Below are 21650 nucleotides of genomic sequence, written 5' to 3'. Positions count from 1 at the left end.
CGTACTTGTCTTCTGCTCTTCCCCAGTAACTCGATGGGCATCTTCAGACCTGGGGACTCCTCTTCAGATGCCAAATCAACATGAGGCCTGGGACTTACTACAAAGGATTATTGCAATCGCTAGAGATTTGTGATAGCACTTTGAAAGTTATTTCCCTGCTCCTATACAATACATTAGAATGGAAACACTCCCAAAATGTTGCATGTCCTGTGATTGTGATTTGCCTAATCGCAATAACTTTAGTGGAATCTGTCCCATCTATTTACATTAGTAGAGCATTTAAGGAAATCGCTAGTGATTGACAGTGATCCCTAAATGCTCAAAAAACGCTCTAGTTGGTTCCAGCCCTGACTCTAGTTGCTTCTGTCCATCTGGTTTCTTGGCAAAAGTAACCGGAGTGGGCCGCCAGTACCTTCTCCAGTGGATCATATTTAGACAGATATCTCTGCAATGACCTGCTCGTCTTTGGTGTTCTTCCAAGTTCCCTCGTGGAGACAAAAGGAGAAAACGAGAGCCCCAATAGTGTATTACTGTTATTCCAAATTCCTTATTGAAATGAAGAAATGATACTCACAAATATGGCTTGCTGAATCTAGGCAACCACTGATCACGCTCGCGGGGAGTTTTTGCCTGTCCCCATTAAGGCTAAGAAGTATCTACTCTAGATAGAAAGAGGGTGATCACACCCATCCAACCAGTGGATACAAGTTTACTTGAGAAGAATACAGAGGTGCCCAAAGGATAAAATGCATTAAAATCATAAAATGGGAGGTCTTGCATGACTAACCTCCCAAATGACAACAGATTGCAATTGTTCAAATAAAACAATGTATTCTTACTCTGTTTTGGAGTAAGAATAAATTGTTTTAGTTGAACAATTGAAATCTGTCGTCATTTGGGGAGGTAAGTCATCCAAGACACGCATTTTATGATTTTAATGCATTTTATCCTTTGGGTGCCTCTGTATTCTTCTCGAGTTTCCAAGTCTCCTTGTTGGTCTGACTGTACATTGGCTTGTGCTTTGCAGCAGAGGGGGTGTGGCTGCTGGGTTTTTTGTTCAGAAGTAATTTTTGCACAGCAGCTGCAGTTTGGTCAGTCAGTACCCCTGTGCTGTAAGTGCTGGCATTTTATGTCCTAGATACCTCTCCATTTGATATATTTACATTTATAACAAGTTTTGATCATTATGGATTATACATGTCAGACCATGAAAGATACATTTGAAGGACAGCTATAGTGAGAGGTATATGGAGACTGCCATATTTATTCTGCTGGTCTTTTGCCTCTCTTACGTTTAGCAATAGACCCTGAACAAGCATGCAGCAGATCAGGTGTTTCTGACATTATTGTCAGATCTGACAAGATTAGCTGCATGCTTGTTTCTGGTGTGATTCAGACACTACTGAAGCCTAATAGACCAACAGGGCTGCCAGGCATCTAGTATTGATTAAAAGGAAATAAATATGGCATCCTCCATATTTTTTATTACAGTTGTCCTTTTTTTACTTGAGTGCTTTTGTAATAGCCATCTTAGTCTGATCAAAAGCATTTCCATTTATTAAGCAGCATTTTCAGATTTGTTAAGTAGAGATGATGACATGTATAAGAGGCACATAGGATTCTTTTAATTTGATATCTGCAGCATCTTTAGGTTCCTTTTATTTTAATTTAAAAAAATCAAGTTCTCCTTAACTAGTTGTCTTCTAAATCCTTACCTGAACATCTTCATTTTGGACCTTAATTTAACCTTAAAGTGAACCTGAGATGGTTCACTAGCGCTAATTTATACTTACCTGGGGCCCAGCCCCATAAGTACCGTGGCATAGCTCGTTGTCCTCCTCTGCCCCTCCGTTAAGCCGATATGACTCCCGGTAAGCCTGGGCAGTCACAGCCTCCTGTTCATGCGTGGCTCAGCCACATGCGCACCCCTTGTTGTGCTCCTGTCCCCTGGAGCGTTATGCGCCTGTGCAGTAGTATTGCTCAGGTGCAGAATGCTCTAGGGGACGTGAGTGTGGTGGGGTCATCGCATGTGCAGAAGCCCTTCTACCAGCCCCATGCAGCCATCCTGTGCCCTCGTAGTCACTCACTGCTGCTCCAGTCCCCCGCTGGCAGCTTGCCGACCTCGGAGGTCGGCGGGCCGCATTGCGCACATTTTTACGCATTCCCGCTAGTGCAGGACCATTAACACATACATTTTTACGCCTTACTGGTTCAATGCGTACATTTTTACGCATTGAACCAGTAATGCGTAAAAATGTATGTGTTAATGTTCCTGCACTAGCGGGAATGCGTAAAAATGTACGCAGTGCGGCCCGCTGACCTCAGAGGTCGGCAAGCTGCCAGCGGGGGACTGGAGCAGCAGTGAGTGACTACGAGGACACAGGATGGCTGCATGGGGCTGGTAGAAGCCCCAGGTAAGTGAAACTCATTTTTTTTATTTTACTTGGGCCTTCCCTTTAAGACCAATATCTGCCAGCAGGGATCAGAGCACAATCCCCCGGATGACATTTTGTGGACAAGGCTGGACAGACACGCTGCTAGTCTGAAGGCCAGTGACGCATTCTGTCACTATGGTGGGCAGCCAATGTGTGGTGCACGATGGAGGGGGAGAATATAATGCATATGGGCAGCCTTCGTGCAAGAAGACTGTACCTGATTTGTGCTAAAGTACCGGCTCACAATGTGCATACTTGAGTTCTAAAAAGTGACGTACTGAGAAGAATATGAAGTCTGACATTTATTTCCTTTTAAACAGTGCAGATTGCCCGGCTGTCTTGCTGAGCCTCTGTCTATAATACTTTTAGCCATAGATCCTGAGCAAGCATGCAGATCAGGTGCTATGACTAAAGGGACGTGTGTGATTCAGACACTACTGCAACCAGTGAGATCAGTACGACTGCCAGGCAACTGGTATTGTTAAAAAGGAAATAAATATGGTATATTCATGTGCCTCTCGGTTCAGGCACGATTTTAAGTACTTTTAGAATCTAGTGTATTATAGCTGCTGTTTTTCCCCAATTCAGGATGAAAATTTAATTATTAAAGTTGAAGTGAAGGAGGAAGCAGAAGAGACGTACGCCTGGGGGGAGGAGCCGTGTAAGGATGAGACTCCTCCAGAGATCAGCACAGGTGAGGAGCAAACAAGTCATGCATTCTTCCTGAGAAACTGCAGCACTCTGCTCTCTTCTGTCCTCTGGCAGTAGGAAGTGATGGGGCAGATAGAGTATGTATGCTCTTTATATGTCTATCTTCTGTGCCTTCATCCAAGTCAAAAACAACACCTAAAGGCTTATACAATTCAGTATTCTAAACCAGGTGCATCTTCAAAGTGCAGGGGTGTCTTCTGGAGCATCACCGCAGGGCTGGCCCAAGTTAATAGTAATCTCCCTTATGCCTATTCGCACATCACACACACCATAGATGGGCACACATCATAAATCCATACTCCACACATTATAACCACATGACACACATCCCCCATGCATTTACAAATACTGCGTACGTATGCACACAGGCATCCAAAAGTTCAAAATCAATCTTGCTTTCCTTTTTCATAAGAATATCATTCACCATGCCCCCGTCACTTAATTTGTACATCTGCCGCACAAAGGAAGTTGCATTGCATGCTGGATTTTCTCTCCTCCCCTTTATTACTTATTTCCCCTTAGATACAGCTAATTCAGTGTGATTGGCTGAAGCCTCTGCCCTTCACGTTTTCCTCTCCCACGCCGCTGTCCCTCTCTGATTGGCCGCCCCAGTATGCCAGTGTTATGTCAGAAGTGCTGACACAACAAGGGTCGGATACTTGTGTGCAGGCTGCTAGGGAGCAGGGAGGGGGGCCGGCACCTGTTCTCAACCCCCCTCCTGTAGTGTGCCATGGCCTCGTCCGCCCCGCACCCCCACGTATGTTCCCCGCATTTCCCCTCCTCCTTGCAGCATTACAGAGTGCAGCGGGGAGGAATAAAAGCAGCGCACACAGACTCTCCTCATCATGTTTCCCAGCGCTGGCGTTCCTTCCATACTCTGCACTACCGCCGATGGTAGTGCGAGTATAGAGGGGAACTCCAGCGCCTAGAACCATGAATAGGTGAGTCTGTGTGTGCTGCCTTTAATCCTCCCCGCTACGCTCTGTAATTCTGCGGGGAGAAAGGGGGATGCAGGGAAGGGAGAGGAAGTAAGGGAGGAAATTACATCAGGATTGGCTTCAGACTATGGGATCCAAGATGGCCCCTGCCAGGAACAGGATTCTCTTTATTTTGCTAAAAAAAAAATTCACTGAAATCAAACCATAGATCTGTAAGTAGTGCAAGTAATGATCTACTTACATATGTGTTTTTTCCCCTGGCATAGTATGGGTAACTGCTTCACTTTAAGACTTCATTCTAAATAGCAGCCTTGACAAATCTGACAAATTACCCTTTGAACTTTCAGGCACTTAACCCTTATCCCAAACCTTTTCTTACTCTTTCTCAGCTGTTTTTGGCTTCTATTTACTTTTCAGGAAACTGAATTCTACAAGCTGTTCTACAAGCTCATTTACATAGATAACAACACCAGATTTTAACTCTTGCTGTACATAGAAAGGGAATTAAAGGGAACCTGAAGCAAGAGTGATATGGAGGCTAACATATGTATTTCCTTTTAAGCTATACCAGTTTCCTAGCAATACTGCTGATCCTCTGCTTGTAATACTTTTAGCCTGAGACCCTGAACAAGCATGCAGCAGATCAGGTGTTTCTATTGTTTTTGTCAAATCTGATAAGATTAGCTGCATTCTTGTTTCAGGTGTTATTCAGACACAACTGCAGCCAAATAGATCAGCTTGGCTGCCAAGCAACTGGTACTGCTTAAGAGGAAATAAATATAGCATCCTCCATATACTTATTGCTTCAGCTGTCCTTTCAGACGATTTCTTAGAAAGACTAGTACTACACGTACCTATGGTTATCGCATCATGCCACATATCACATCTGGTATGCCTTGGGCTGCAGCACAGTAATTTGATGCATGGAGGTTACATTTTCTTTTTTTTTTTTCACAATTAAGTTTATTAAAGAAAAACTCAACAGAACAGATAACATAAAATGTGTAACATGCATCTTCAGTAATACAGGATACAAAATTAGCATATAACAACATCCAATATTGTGATATCATCATAATAGTCTCACTGTTACTGTGCTGTTGCCACTGGCTGAGCCTATGGTGGATAAAGCCTAACAGAGTAGCACGTTTGAGCTTTGCTTAAGTATACTCAATTATTTAGTAAGCTTTGGACGCTAGTCTGTATTGTATGCCCATAGTAGTGAATCTTATGTGGGGTTCTCCCACCACACCAGGACGGGTAGACAGGGAGAAAAAAGTAAGAAGAGAAAAAGAAAGTAAATAAGATCATTCTCAGCCCTCCGAGATAAGTCGTTTGTATTCCTCTGAACATTGAAATTCGTTCCAAACTGACCAAATTATGGTATATTGTTCTGTTCTATCCTGGGATAGGAGAATCATATGTTCCATCGCTTCTATTCCATCTACTCTTTTCAGCCAAGATTTGATGCTGGGGATCTGTGGAGATTTCCAGTGTAGTGGGATCATAGCTCTTGCTGCATTGATTAAGTGAATGATAATCGATTTTTTGTAGGCTTTAATTGTATCAGGAGTGTCATGGAGTAAGAAACGACCAGGAGCAAAGGCAATCTTTTCACATGAGATCTTTTCCACCAAGCGATGAATTTCAGTCCAATATGGGACAATTTTAGGGCAGGACCAGAAGATATGAAACATATCTCCATCAGGGGCACCGCATCTCCAGCACGTATCTGGAGACGACGGAAAGATCTTGTGTAGTACCTGGGGTGTTTTGTACCATCTTGATAAAATCTTAAAACCAAGTTCTTGTATGTTAACATTTAGTGAACCTTTATGATTAAACAAGAAAATCTTCTGCCACTGCTCCTCGTCAATTTCCGCCCCCAGATCCTTCTCCCATGACATCTGGTATTTGATTTTATGAGGTGTTGATGTCGCCACTAGCATCTGGTAGATTTGGGATACTAGGTGTCTATGTGGTTCTTGGCATAGGAGCAGCTTTTCGAAAACTGACATGTCTGATGACCATTTGGCTCCCTTCATCAGTGAGTGCAAAAAGTGTCTCAATTGGAAATACTGCCAATTGGATAGAGGAATGTCTCGCCTCATTGAAGCTATCTCCTGTAGGGATTTAACCTTGCCCCGTGTCAGAAAGTCCCCGGCCCTCGGCACGCCCCCCCCATCCCAAGAGGATAAGAATAGAATATCTTTTGCTGGTTCAAATGCAGGGTTGCAGCATAGGGGCGTCATTGGGCCAGAGGTGTGGATTAGGCCTAATGTTTGTAATTGGCGTCTCATGCACTTCACTGAAGCGATCATGAGGGGATTATTCCAGGCAAGTTGTTTGGCATGTGGGTAGTCCACCCAACCCAGAGTTGCAATTTTACAATCAGCTGTTACCTGCTCAATCTCCACCCATAGTTTACGTGTGATAGGCGAGGCCCATTCTACAATTCTGCAGAGTTGAGCTGCCATGTGGTATTTCTGCAAGTCCGGTAAACCCATGCCTCCCAAAGTTCTGGGTATGGACAATGTAGTTCTTGCAATCCTGGGGGGCTTATTGCCCCATATAAATTTGTTAATTTGAGCTTGCAGAGATTTTAAATAACTTGGGGGAAGATCGATTGGGATACATTGGCTAATGTACAGGATTCTCGGGAGGATGTTCATTTTGATTGACGCCATTCTGCCAAACCACGAAATATGATTTTGTTTCCCCCAGGTCTGTAGGTCAGATTGTAAAGTAATGCCAATCTTTTGAAAGTTGGCTGCGAATAATCCCCTCAAGTCACCTGTAATGTTAATCCCTAAGTATCTGAGGTGGTCTGCTGACCATTGAAATGCAAAATTGGTCTTACATACTTGTACTGTAGCCGGGTCCAGTGAGACGTTTAACGCTTGGGACTTGTGGAAATTTATTTTCAAATTGGAGATGTTGCCAAATTCTTTAAATCTCTGCATCAAGTTGGGAAGAGAGGTTAAAGGGTCACCGAGGAAGAATAGTAAGTCGTCTGCAAATGCAGCAACCACATGGTGGGTATTGCCTACCATCAGTCCTTTGATATTAGGGTCTGACCTAACTGCATTGAGAAAGGGTTCAAGAGTAAGTATGTAAATTAGAGGGGATAAGGGGCATCCTTGCCTAGTCCCGTTTGTAATATGAACTCTACCAGAGAGGGAGCCATTGACCTTTACACGAGCCGTGGGGTTTGTGTATAAAAGACCTATCCATGTACACATGGGGTCTCCCACACCCAAGCGTGACAGGGTGGCCCGGATATAGTCCCAAGCCACCCTGTCAAACGCTTTCTCTGCGTCAGTAGAGAGTAGAAAGGTTTTCATTCCCTTTTTTCTTGCATAGGCCATTAAGCCAATAGTTCGCATAACGTTGTCTTTTGCTTCCCTCTCTGGTATAAAACCAACTTGGTCATGTTTCACATGTCCTGCAACAAACGGGAGCAGGCGGTTAGCCAAAATTTTGGCCAAAATTTTTGCGTCTAAATTTAGTAGGGAAATGGGGCGGTAGTTAGTACAAAACTGAGGATCTTTGCCAGGCTTCGGAATGACCGCAATATGTGCCTCTAGAAATTGACTAGATGGGATTGTGTCTGGCGTTACTGAATTAAAAGCTTTTACAAATTCCGGTGCCAATTTGTTAGAGAAAGCCTTGTAGTATTGGCTCGTGTACCCATCTGGGCCAGGAGCTTTACCAGGTTTCAGGGCCTTTACAGCTGCCAGAAATTCATCTTCCTTGAGAGGAGATTCGAGATCTTCACGATCTGAGTTTTCCAGTTGGAATGAGGAAGCATGTTTAAGTAGGAAATCTGTGATTATACCATCTCTGTGAGGAGTTAGATTAGTTTTGGAGGTTGGTCCCTGTAAATTATATAATGAGTCATAGTATTTCCTAAATTCTTCTGCTATTTCCTCAGTTTTGTACAGTTTTTCTTGTTTATTATTTTGAAGGCAGTGAATATTAGAGTGTGAGGATTGTTGTCGTAGGGCCCGAGCTAACAATTTCCCACTTTTATTTCCATGTTCGTAGAATATTTTTTTAGAGGTCATCAATTTGCGTCTGGCTTCCGAGTATAGCAGCTTGTCAAGTGCTACTCTGGCATTGTGTAGCTCCGTTAAGTTAGCAACCGCTAAAGATTGTTTATGGAGCCTCTCTAGCCTTTTAATTTCCGTGGACAGTTTCAGTACACCCTCCTCTCTTTCCTTCTTTAATCTAGACCCTATTTTAATAAAATGTCCTCTAATTACGGCCTTGTGTGCTTCCCAAATAGAGATTTTTGATGTCAATTGTGTATTGTTTAAATGGAAATAATCATCTAAGGCTTCTGAAATTGTTCTACATCTGTCTTTATCTGATAAGAGGTTTGGATTCAGTTTCCATGTCCACATGTTGGGTGGCCTGGCAGAAATTGTGAGGGAGAGGAATACCGGAGCATGGTCTGAGAAAGTCTTGGAACCTATTGAAGTCTCTCTGACACAGGGCAAGTCTCTCTGAGCTACAAAAAAATAATCTATTCTTGAATATTTGTTGTGGATAGCAGAATAATGAGTATAATCTTTCTCGAGTGAGTGTGATATTCTCCATGGATCCATGAGGGACAAATTCTGCAGTTTAGTTTTGATGAACCGTAGGGCTCTATATGAAATGGCAGAGGAGCCATTAGAGCAGTCTTGGGTAGGATTTAGTGGAACATTGAAATCACCACCCAAAATAAGCATGCCTTTTGTGAAAATTGCTAATTTAGATAGGACCGCTGCTATAAATGATGGTTGCTGCTTATTGGGTACATAGATGTTTGCTATTGTGAATTCCTTCTCAGCGATTCTTCCTCTAACAAACAGGAAGCGCCCTTCTGGGTCTCTCAGCACTTCCTCGAGTGTAAACGGGACCCCTCGGCCGCAGAAGATAGAAACACCTTTAGTTTTAGATATTGGCGACGTGGCGTGGAATGAACTTGGATACCTTTGGTCAAATTTACTAGGCATGTGGTTAGCTTGGAAGTGGGTCTCCTGCAACAAGGCAATATGGACCTTTTCTTTGCGTAAAAAATCAAAAATAATGGATCTTTTCTCTGGTGAATTCATGCCATTTATATTGAGGGAGACCATCTTCCACGCCATATTGGGTGGATCATTTCTAGACCCACTATGGGTTTCTAAAACCATATCTGTGAGATCGTTAGAGCGACCCCGCATGCACAGAGGCCCCACTATAAGAGAGAGGACTATATGCACCAGGGGAAGGGGAAAGAAAGGAAAAGAAAGGTGAGGAAAGGTCCTGGTGTGGGAGAGAACCCCCCTAACCATGAAGCACGAATCAGAATTGACTGTTAAAGAGTTAAAGACTATCCCACGTGAGCACGCCCTGGAGGGACGTGCCCACGACCTTCGTGGGTTGTATCTATTCAGTGTATCTTTCAACACACTGTGGGGGGGTTTGGAAAACGTGTCGAAGAGTAAAACCACTCAATTATGTACGTTGTAACTAGTAAAAATAATACTACTGATCTACCAGAAAGGGATCATAAAAAGTCCGCTATGCCCGCTATTATTAAACAAGTATAAGTTCGGGTCGGTCTTCTATTAGTATGAGTGTATCTAAAAGCACTTTCATTTTAGCTAACAAGGTACCTAGGCAGACTGTCTATCTATAACTGGGTGCTCTAAATCTTCCCGTTCTATTCTTTAAAGCAAGTACTCTCATGTGTATATATACCCAATTCACATCTAAGGATATAGCTAAGTCTGTATGGGGAAAGGATTGAAAATTACCTTCGTTATGTTTTCTATATCTCCTTACTCTGGGTATAACCCTGAGCACGATGGAGAAAAAAGGCAGCGCATTCATAAGGAGGTTGAAACAAAGCAAGATCAGAAAGGATCGGGGGATCCCTACACCAGGGGTGAGCTACCAGATGGAGGGAGCGGAGGCAAGGGGGAAAGAGAGATGCGGAGATGTAAATAGCAAAACCTGGGCATTGCTGTGAAATGTAAAAGCTATCGGTAGTGGACTAGTGTTTGCCATTGTGTTGTGTCACAGAAATAGAGGTTACATTTTCTTACTGACCTAACGCATGGTAATTACAGAATTGCCTGAGAAGGAATGTGCAAGTTTTACTTATGTATGTACAAGAAGGCTGATAATGCATAACTTCAGGACTGGATGGAACATGCAAATAATTCCAATATGCTCTTGTAACTATCTATAGCTATTAAGCCTCCCCCCCCCCCCCCCCCCCAAGTAAAAAAATAAAAATAAATAAATAAAAACATAGATACCTTAGTAGTTGGAAGCCGTCCTTTCTCCAGTCCACTGTTCCAGCGCCAGATCTCTCTAACATTTTCAACCTTGTTGGTCGAATATGCCTGGTCGATGTCTGGTGGTGCAGCCATGAATGAGCTCATCTGCACTGGGCATGCACAAGTATGGTCCACACATGCCCAGTAGTATGAAGCGCTTGAGCATGAAGGAAAACGCCATACACTAGTGGCTTTGTTCTGCTGGGAAGGTGTGAACCGTACTCGTGCATGCCAAGTGTGGATGCCCATAGTTGGCCATTCCTCCCGGCAGAAGATAAAGAGGGTCCCAGGACAGGAACGGTGAACTGGAGGAGGATTCAGAAGCTTCCCACTACTCAGGTATGTATCTAACGTTTTATTTTGGGGGGTGACTTCTGGACTGCTTTAAAGTTATTCTAAAGCAAACCTAAAAAAAAACAATCGCCTACGGATAAGGAAGGCTTCAGAAGCACTCGGGGGCACTCCTATTCAAATTTTATTTAATTTTATTTTTTGTTTGGTCATCCAGGTCCTCTCTCTGTGACCTCAAACTTCCCCTCCCTCTCCCTAAAAAAAAAAATTTGAATAGAAGTGACCCCGTATACTTGCAACCACTTCCAGACTTTGTATGTTCGGACTGACGAGCGGACAGCGGTGTACAAAGGGCACAGAAAGAGGACTGGGAAGACTATGGGATTCAGAGCCTTCCCTCTTAATAGATGAGGTTGTTGGGAATCGTAAAAAAAAGAAGCAGAAACTCACCTAAGGAGAGGGAAGGCTCTGAGTCCTATAGAGCCTTCCCTCTCCTTTCCCGGTCGGTGCCCTCGGTGCAGCACTTGCCCCCCCCCCCCCCCCCTCCTGTTTGAATTCCCCACCTCGGAAGTCTTTGGGAGCCGAGTCCTCTCAAAGACAGAGTTAACCCTTTGCACACTCGCATGCAAATGTTCAAACAAATGCATTTACAGGAATCAATCATCCAGGCAACACTGCTGTCCCTACAGCTAAGTTAAAAGCCGGGGTCTTAGTTACAAAAGTATGCATTCCCTTGCGTAGTCTCCTACACTGCACAGAGGTACCCAGGTATTCATAGGTGTCCTAACTCTGGCCCTGTAGTATGCATAGTGCAGACATGCAAACCTATCTAAAAGATTAGGAGCAGATATCCTGATGTCCTCTCCTGGGACAGATAGTGCATCAGACTAAACTCATAAGGGATCTAACCAAATCTGTTTATGTCCACCATGCACACACCAGCATAAGCTGTGTGCATCCTGACAGTGGTCACAGACAGGAAGGAGGGACTTCCGAAGACTTCCGAAGTGTCAGGGAAAGAGCAGTATTTGACCAAATTGGTTGAATACTGCTAACGGGGGAGCCAGCGCTGGAACGGGCACCGTGAGGAGAACAGGAAGGCTCTATAGGACCCAGAGCCTTCCCTCTCCTTAGGTAAGTATCTGGATGATTTTTTATTTTTTTTTATCGATTCCTAGTCACTTTAATACCTTGTTTAAGCTATTCAGGAAGCTTATTATGAGAATTTGCTATCTTCGGTTCTGAATTTAGTTGGCCTTCAATTTTACAGAATCATATTTTCACTGCAGAGGTTTTAGGCTTCTTTAGCCTTCATCAGCGCAAGGTATGGCTTGGATTGAAGTCTTTGGTATGGCATGTGAGAGTTCTATTACAGGGAACACAGTTCATTTGGGGAAATTGTGTATTTAAAACTGTCTAAAATGTTGGGTTTCAAAAACCTTTTTGTTCTTTCCATTTTGTCTCTTTTCCAGATGGACGATACAACAAGCGGAAACCAGAAAGAGGTCTATGCAGTGAAACCCAAAACGAGGACATCGCAGCAGATTGCTCAGAGGAAAACCCCATTACAGCAACTCTCCACCCAGTAACTCTCAGTTCAGATCTACCGTCAGACCCCGCTACACAGGGAGAGGCAGTTCCTGATCACTCCTCTTCTGTTACCCATCATGCAGCTCGTAGAGGAAATGAAACCTTCATGTGCTCTGAGTGTGGCAAATGTTTTACCGTGAGGTGCAAACTCATCTCACACCAGAAAACTCATGAAGGGGAAAAGCCGTACTCCTGTTCTGAATGTGGGAAATCATTTTCCTTGAGAAGCAGTCTAATAAAGCATAACGCAATGCACACAGGTGAGAGGCCCTATTCATGCTCAGAATGTGGGAAATGTTTTTCCTACAAGAACTCTCTAATTGCACATCAGATGACTCATACAGGTGAAAAGCCGTATTCCTGTTCAGAGTGTGGGAAATGTTTCTCCCTGAGAAGCAATCTTATATCACACCAGATGATTCATACAGGGGAGAAGCCATATTCATGCCTGGACTGTGGGAAATGTTTTTCTCGGAGAGAAAATCTAGTAATACACCGGAAGACTCATACTGGGGAGAAACCTTATTCTTGTACCGAATGTGGTAAAAGCTTTGCTGTCAGATCAAACCGCGATAGACATGAGAGAACTCACACCAGGGAGAAGCGGTTTTCCTGTTCTGAGTGTGGAAAACTGTTTGCAGAGAAATCCTATCTTGTAATACATCTCAGAACTCACGGTGGACAACCGGCTACGGCGTCAGGACATGGCGTCTGAGATAGAGTAGATGTACTGGAGAGTGTTTCTTTGCTACAAAACATTGCCTACACACTGAAAGAAAGTCCAATGTTTCCTTCTTAAAGGCAGTTTTACACGCAGCATGTCCCATCATGCTTCAGTGCTTTCTTGACATCCATGATGTGCCGGTTGCAGGCTAAATTATTTTAGCAGGCCACCAATGAAGCCTGTTTCATTCGCTGATTACTCTACCCATTTATCAAGCCGTGTGTTCAGACTAAGCCTCTATCACCACATGTAAGTCATATAATGGGGAGTCATCATTACAAATGGGTACAATTTTCTGGCAATGGAGTGGCCACTGCAACAGAAGAGACTGCTATGATGCCAGGAGAGGTGAAATGCAAGAAAACCGGTTTTCCTATTCTTGTTTTGGCTAACAAGAAAGTCAGAGGGGGCTCAGGGTTAAATAATTACCTGATCCAAGGTAATTCATTCAGGCAGGTGATCACACTGGAAGGGGGGCACTGCAATGCAGGCAGAGGTTTCACAGCAGGTGGCGACTGCGGTCCTGAGGAGGTGGATGGAGCCTCACTTCAGTCCTGATTATGTCGTATCAGGTAGGTATTTAACCCTAAGACCCCCCTTTCCCCCGGGACCCATGTTCTCAGAGTCTCCACTGTGTGATTGCATCAGATATGGCATGCTATGTATGACGTCTCCTGTGTCTATAACGATCATGCACTGCTCAACAATGCATTCTGCTCAACCACAATAGAAACATTGGATCTGCTTACAATGCATATATATGAATGGATCCTATACATAGGATCTGCCAAAAAGTTTGTTGTTCTGTAACAGCAAACAAATCGATTTGCATACCAGTGTGAAACATAGCTAAAGTATAAAATTGGATTTCCATTTTTTATTGCTAGATCGAAAGTACTGTTTTTTCAGAATGAATTCAGCCTTCTTCTTCATCTGCTTGCTTTGGTTTAATCTAGGCATTCTTCACCCGGAATAAAAAGGTAACTGGCCTGAGACAAAGCTTCCTAAGGCCAGCTCAGTGGTCTGTTTATGCTGGAGCCACATACCTGTGTGTTGTCAGCTCCTTTTCTCCTTTCCCCAATCTCCATAATGACTCCTTAAAAACCTGACTTTCAGCTAAATTCACATTTTCACACAGGAAGAGGCAGGCTTGTGGTGATGCTCCTCCATTTCTGGTATCCTTTAAAGGCACCATCTTTGTTAAGTGTTCAGCCCATTCAACAGATATTTCAGTGTTGTCCCTTTTTGCAGGCATTACACTCGGCTGATTTTTGTGATCACCTTGGCTGATCAATCTGCCAGCAGTGACATGGGGTGGTAGGCTTTGTCTACAAAGCAGTAGACAAACCACTGGTGACCGAACAGAGTTGGAACACACTGGGGTTGGGGAACTAGAAAGCTGAGGGTGCTTGTTTTTCTGTTACAATGTAGGGCATGTGAAAGTTAGGTTATATTATTAAAAGCACTAAAAACAAAATGTAGCACATTATGGGGAGCAAGGGAATGATCCCTAAAGGACCAGAGATCGCTGGTACAAAAAAAGGGTCCTGCCGATGTCACGCCGCACAGACCTGCTGCTACTGCCGATTGCATCGCCCTCCCGCCACTGAAGCTCACTTACTCTGCCTTCGTTATGACAGCAGTGCTCAGTGAGCCAGTCAGGAGCCGATTTCATTGGCTTCTGACCCTGTGATCAATGTGAGCCAATGAGATTGGCTCATAGTGATCATGGGGTCAGGAGCCAATGAAATCCGCTCCTGACCAGCTCGCAGAGCTCTGCTGTCATACCAACAGCAGGGCGAGTGGGCTGCAGCGTTGGGAGAGCGGCACAATTGGTGGGAGCGCGTGGCAGGCTAGCTGAAATCTATGCCCAGGTAGGGATAACGGGTCCCAAACAGGGTGTAGATTTTAATTAGTGGGCCCAAAACAAGTTAATCTCTAATTCGATCTGATAATGATTGGTACCTGCACTACGAGCATCAATCCAACCATGCTGGTCAGCGATGTGTTTGCGTTTTTAAAAACACATTTCTATTAACTCACAATAAATTGCAGCAAGATTGCCGCAGTCACGATTTTTTGAAGAATTGAGATCTTGGCAATTTGACTGCGATTTTAATGTAAATCAGTGAAAGCGTGTTTTTAAATAGTGAATTGATTGGATATGTTGGGGCAATAGATGACCAATCAGAGCTGTGGGGAGAGAGAACTCTCCCCACAGACAGGGTGTCACATTGCTGATTAAGCCTACAAAATCTTATACAAGCCTCTGTATATTGCATTACTTTTATACGGTTCTGATCCAGTTCTGTATCATGCCTGAAGAAGAAATGTAAAGTTTTGAAAGCTTGCAATAAACCATGTACAGTTAGTCTTAACTGTATCACCTGAATCAATGTTTGTTTGGTTTGATGTCTGCATTTCTGCTTCAGATATTTGAGATATACAGTAATCATGTGACCAGGATACCAGCCAGACCCAAAAAATGAGGCAAATGGGTAAATAAATCATTGGTTAAACTAGTGTTACTGCCTGCTAATAAGCTGAAATGCTACTTGTACGTTTGTGAACCCTTTTGAACTTTCAGTATTTTTGCACAAGTATGATCTGTTTTAAATGCAGTCCTAAAATTAGATAATGAGAACCAGATTAAAGAAATAAGACCAAGACATTATACTTTTCTTTTTTTTTTTTGAGGGGGGGGGGGAGGGGTAGGGGTTACAATCATCCAAAGTCGCGTATGAGTGTTTTAATCAACAGGATGTTAATCAAGTATGAGTGGGGAAGGCCCTGCCGTATTTAAAGCTTGTGGATAGTTTCCAAGATTTTATGGACACCTGCAAAAGATAACTGACCCACATATACAGAGTTATAGAGGAGGAGCTGTCAGCCATACTATCTCAGAAAAAAACATATATAAGTAGATAAATACTTGCTCTACTTACATAACATATGTATTGCACTGTCCATGTTTTGATTCTAGTGATTAGCATTTCCCATTTTAACTGTGGCTATTTTGAAGCCAATCCTGATGTCATTTCCTCCCTTACTCTCCTCTGCCTGATTGTGTATACATTGCCCACCCTCCACTATAAAAAGTGCATTGTCTCAGCATGAGAAATATTGGCCAATCAGAGAGAGGAACAGAGTTGTGAGAGGGGAAAACAGGAGGGAAAGAGGCTTCAGCCAATCAGGCTGCATTAGTTAAGTCTGAGGAGAAAGTAGAGAAGCAAAAAGGACAACCCAGCATGCCGTGCAACTTCCTTTATACGTGCAAAATTTTGTGTGTACCAAATAAGAGTTAGGTAAACTGGGGAATGATCATTTATCAACATGAAAAGTGTATTTTTAATAGTGATTTTAACTTTTGGATTTCCTGGTCAGCATCCTTATTACTTGTTACCAGATAAAAATAAAGAATTGATTTTTTATTTTATGCTTGACAGTTACACTTTAAAAGGACCCTGAGTGCTGAATAAAACAAAATTTGGACTTACCTGGGGCTACCTCCAGCCCCGTGTAGCCCGTGAGGTCTTCCGGCATCCTCTTCTCCCCTCTCCTGGTACCGTTTGCGGCTCCAAAAATCGGCAACTCTGTGGTGAAGTAGCGCGCCAGTCGCATCATCACGCTGATCGCCGTAAGTCTCCTGTTCATGCGCGCTTTAGTCTTTAGAGAATGCGCATGTGCAGGAGGCTTACGGCAACTGGCGTGCTGTCGCGGTGGGGCGCGTATGCATGACTTCACCAGAGAGTCGCCGATTACTGGAGCTGCCAGCGGTACCTGGAGTGGGGAGAAAAGGATGCTGGAGGACCTTGCGGAATACAGGGGCTGGAGCAAACAGCAGGTAAGTCCAAGTTTTGTTTTTATTCAGTGCTCAGAGTCCCTTTAAATAGAACCGCGAAGGGAAATGATACTTACCCAAGAAGATCCTGCACAGGCTTCTAATATCCTCCTACAGACTACCTTACTGCGTCTGCTTAGAATCACAGAGCTGCTCATGGGCAAGCTGCTTTACCTTACTGTGCAGGCATGGCCATACTTGTGCAAGCGCAATATGGCCGCTGTCATGCATAAAGAGGAGCAGAGACATGATGACCTCAGACAAGCTTTTGTTGGATACGGTCTACGTGTGGAAACTGTGGGTAAACAGGATATGGGTAGCCTACGGACTACCCAGAGGTTTCTCCTACCTAGGTAAGTATGTAACTTTTTTGATTTGGGCCCCCCCGGGTACACTTTGAAGAGGAACTTTAACCCAGGATTGAACTTCATCCTAATCAATGGCCGATACCCCTTTTCTCACCAGAAATCTACCTTTTTTTCTAAAAGATAATTAACCACTTGAGGACCACAGTGTTAAACCCACCTAAACAGGGATGCTCGGATAGTGCTTTTTAAAATCCGAATTGATCCGGATATCTAAATCCGGCCTTTTAGCGGTCGCATTATCCGCGGATATCAGGGCTATTCAGATCCCTGGATAGAAAAACCGGAAGTGCCCTTTAAATAGCTTTAAAAGGTGTTTTTAGGGTAAATGAGGCAAGTATCATTATTATTTTGCAAAGGTGAACACAAATTGATGATGTGGGGACTTAACTTAAAATCCGGAGCATGCTGGACGTGACACTTGCCAAGTTGCAAGTGACACGTGACATGTGGCAAGTGACACTTTGCAAGTGTCAACTGACAGTCAGACAGCAGAGGAGAAGACACTAGTGCACACTAACACATTAATGAATTAACAATAGTGGAGTGATAGTCAAGGGGTTAATCACTGAGCTTATCACTGTGTACAGACCTTGGCCCAGCAGCAGCACTGCAGCTGTACAGCACACACTCTAACTGTCACACTATGAGACATCAGTCAAGCTAATTAACAATTGCTATAGAGTAGTGAAGGGGTTAATCAATGAACAGCTTTAGGTTTATAACTGTATACAGGCAGCCCTTGCTAGACCACCAGCACTGGAGCATGTCTCTCAGGAAGCATTCAGCAAGCCAGAACGATCTGTCTCATCATGGCAGCCCTCCTTATTATACAAGGGGGACTGGCCAGTGTTCCTTTCTGTGATTGGGTGCCAGGGCTTAGGCTGGGAGGCCTCTGATTGGCTCAATGAGGTCAGGTGGGGCTGGCCTGGGTTCACCTCTGTGATTGGTTGCTAGGGCTTCTGCTGGGAGCCCTCTCATTGGCTCCAGGACGTCATCACGTTAGTTATAGTATTTTGGATCCAGATATCTGCGGATATCCGGGTCATGCGTCAAACTATCCGCAGATAGCTATCCGGATTTGGGCCCAACTATCTGGATCCGGACGGATAGCGTAAAAATGGTCGGATATCCGGGTTAAAGACCATGCCATTTTTTGTTAAATTGGCCACTGCAGCTTTAAGGCCAAGTTGCAGGGCCGCACAACACAGCACACAAGTGATTCCTCCCTTTTCTCCCCATCAACAGAGCTCTCTGTTAGTGGGGTGTGATCCTTGCCAGGATGTTTATTTTTTTTTATAAATATTTATTCTATTATTTTTTGTAATACATTTATTTCCTTTTTTTTCAAAAACCCTCCCTCCACCAGCCAACCTGTGATCAGATGTCATAGGTTTCAGCCTATGACAGCCGATTACTTCTGTCTTCCCCAGGACCCTTTCATTGATGTAAGTCCCTGCCAGAAAAACCGCCGGCCTCTTATCAGAGGCTGTGGTCTTTCTGCGCAAAAAAAAGCTTCCTGTCCACTTTATGGTTCCTGGAAGCGAGAGCGTTCGCCTCCAGGACAAAAACATTTTTTTCACTGTGGCCATCTTGTGGCAAAATAGTAAAACTACATCCACATACATTTTTTTTAGTAAATAAACACATATTATTACATTTAAAATTAACTATTTACCTCCCACACCAAAAATTACCCAAATAAAATTTTTAATAAAAAAAATTACAATAAAAAAACCAACATAAATAGTCACCTAAGGGTCTGAACTTTTTTTAATATGCATGTCAAGAGAGTATATTACTATAATTTTTTTTAAATATATGCTTGTAAATAGTGATGGATGCAAATTGAAAAAAAAATGCACCTTTATTTCCAAATAAAATATTGGTGCCATACATTGTGATAGGGACATAATTTAAATGATGTAATAACCGGGACAAATGGCAAATAAAATACATGGGTTTTAATTACGGTAGCATGTATTAATTTCAAACTATAATGGCCAAAACTGAGAAATAATATTTTTTTTCCATTTCTTTCTTAATCTTCCTGTTAAAATGGATTTAGAATAAAATAATTCTTAGCAAAATGTACCACCCAAACAAAGCCTAAATGGTGGCGGAAAAAACAAGTTATAGATAATTTCGGTGTGATAAGTAGAGATAAAGTTATTGGCAAATGAATGGGAGGTGAAAGTTGCTCGGATGCATAAGGTGAAACAACATTGTAGGCTGAAGTGGTTAAAAGGAAATAAATATGGCAGCCTTCATATCATTCTCACATCAATTGTCCTTTAAAGAGACTCCGTAACAAAAATTGCATCCTGTTTTTTATCATCCTACAAGTTCCAAAAGCTATTCTAAGGTGTTCTGGCTTACTGCAGCACGTTCTACTATCACCATCTCTGTAATAAATCAACTTATCTCTCTCTTGTCAGACTTGTCAGCCTGTGTCTGGAAGGCTGCCAAGTTCTTCAGTGTTGTGGTTCTGTGATGCATCTCTCTCCTCCAGGCCCCTCTCTGCATACTGCCTGTGTATTATTTAGATTAGAGCAGCCTCTCTCTTCTCTCTTATCTTTAATAAGCTGGATAAATCCTCCTCTGAGCTGGCTGGGCTTTCACATACTGAGGAATTACATACAGTTAGAGCTGTCTGCACTCTGCAGGAAGAAACAGCCTGACACTTCAGTGGAAGATAGCTGCAGGGGGAAAGAAACACACAAATGATCTCTTGAGATTCAAAAGGAAGGCTGTATACAGCCTGCTTGTGTATGAATGTATTTTCTATGTGTGGACATACTGTACATCAACCTACTTCCTGTTTTGGTGGCCATTTTGTTTGTTTATAAACAAACTTTTTAAAACTGTTTTTAACCACTTTTAATGCGGCGGGGAGCGGCGAAATTGTGACAGAGGGTAATAGGAGATGTCCCCTAACGCACTGGTATGTTTACTTTTGTGCGATTTTAACAATACAGATTCTCTTTAGGAGGAAACCAAGGTGAGAGGGAAATAGAGGCTGCCAGAACAATCTGATCTGCATTCTTATTCAGGGTATATAGCTAAAAGTATTAGAGGCAGAAAAGCAGCAGGATAGCCCGGCAACTGGTATTGTTTAAAATGAAATAATTGTCAGCCTCTATACAGTAAATCTCTCATCTCGGGTTCCCCATAAAGGACAACTGTAATGTCCTAAAAAAAAAAATAATAGATACTCACTTGAGAGGAGGGAAGGCTCTGGGTCTCTTCCTCTCTCCGCCCTTCGTTCCACCACCGTCTTTAACTTCAATTCTAGCCTCCAACTTCAATGCTGCAGAGACCTTTAGGTCTCCATGGAAGGCCATGAAAGTGGTTGGGACTTCGAGTACTTCCACAGAAGAGCGGCTCCCTACTGCAGACTCGCACGTGTGCAATATGGAGCCGCTTGTCTTCAGAAGTACTCTGAGACCCAAGTACTTCCAAGGAAACCAAAAGACGCAGCTGGTGGTGGTGGAACAAAGGGACGTAGAGAAGAACAGAAAGACTCTAAGTGATTTAGGGCCCTCCCTCCTTTTAGGTGAGTTCCTAACTTTTTTATTTCAGGAAGTTATCATTGTCCTTTGAAAGCAAACTACAGCTTCCATAGCTCCTTAGAGAACACCAGATGGGGAGAGTAAAGAAGAATTTGAGGTTGAAACCAATCTTGATTTTCAGAGACCTGCAGGCAGATTTTATCTGTTTACATGAAAGGGTTTTGATCCCCAACAGATTTCTTGGGAACCTATGAAGAGTGTATGCACTCCAACTGAAGTCACTTTCAATGGGGACAACCGGAGAAGCTAGGAGTAGAGGAGGCGATATCATGTACCTCCATACTTGCCTATCAATTTTGACATGTATTCTGTACACATGCCCCGGAGTGTGGACTTTTAAGCTATTGCCCATTGTGCATCCACGCATGTGTGGCACATATTTAATCATTTGTACATAACTTTGGTGAGAAACGTAGTATGCATGAGTGGTTGTTTAAAACCTTGCATATATATGCATGTTAAACTGATTAAAAGGATTCCATCTCTTTAATAAATCTTCTCATAAAAAATGCTCTAAGCAATCTACAGTGAGGCCTGGTGCACACCAAAAACCGCTAGCAAACGCTTTTTCTTCTTTTTCTGTAGCGTATCAGCTAGCATTTTGCGGTTTTGTGAAGCGTTTTTGGTGTAGTAGATTTCATGTATTGTTACAGTAAAGCTGTTACTGAACAGCTACTGTAACAAAAAACGCCTGGCAAACCGCTCTGAAGTGCTGTTTTTCAGAGCGGTTTGCGTTTTTCCTATACTTAACATTGAGGCAGAAACGCCTCCGCAATCCAAAATCTGCAGCAGCCCGGGAGTATGCGTTTCTGCAAAACACCTCCTGCTCTGGTGTGCACCAGCTCATTGAAATACATTACCCTAGC

At 43.2% G+C, this 21650-nt stretch overlaps 1 protein-coding gene across 1 annotated transcript in view; it reads left to right on the top strand.

Annotated features, from left to right (window-relative positions):
• Positions 1 to 15402, top strand: part of LOC137534364 (zinc finger protein 3-like) — a 35267-nt gene extending 19865 nt beyond the window's left edge. Inside the window, exons 6-7 of the mRNA XM_068255839.1 lie at positions 3024 to 3129; positions 12165 to 15402. Coding sequence (XP_068111940.1) covers positions 3024 to 3129; positions 12165 to 12997 — 939 coding nt within the window. The 3' untranslated portion in view covers positions 12998 to 15402. The remainder of the gene's footprint in view (positions 1 to 3023; positions 3130 to 12164) is intronic.
• Positions 15403 to 21650: the final 6248 nt, after the last annotated feature.

The sequence above is a fragment of the Hyperolius riggenbachi genome, chromosome 10, assembly GCF_040937935.1.
Source record: "Hyperolius riggenbachi isolate aHypRig1 chromosome 10, aHypRig1.pri, whole genome shotgun sequence".
Lineage (NCBI taxonomy): Eukaryota > Metazoa > Chordata > Amphibia > Anura > Hyperoliidae > Hyperolius > Hyperolius riggenbachi.
The sequence above is the reverse complement of the archived record's forward strand: the minus strand, read 5'-3'. Positions and strand labels throughout refer to the sequence as shown.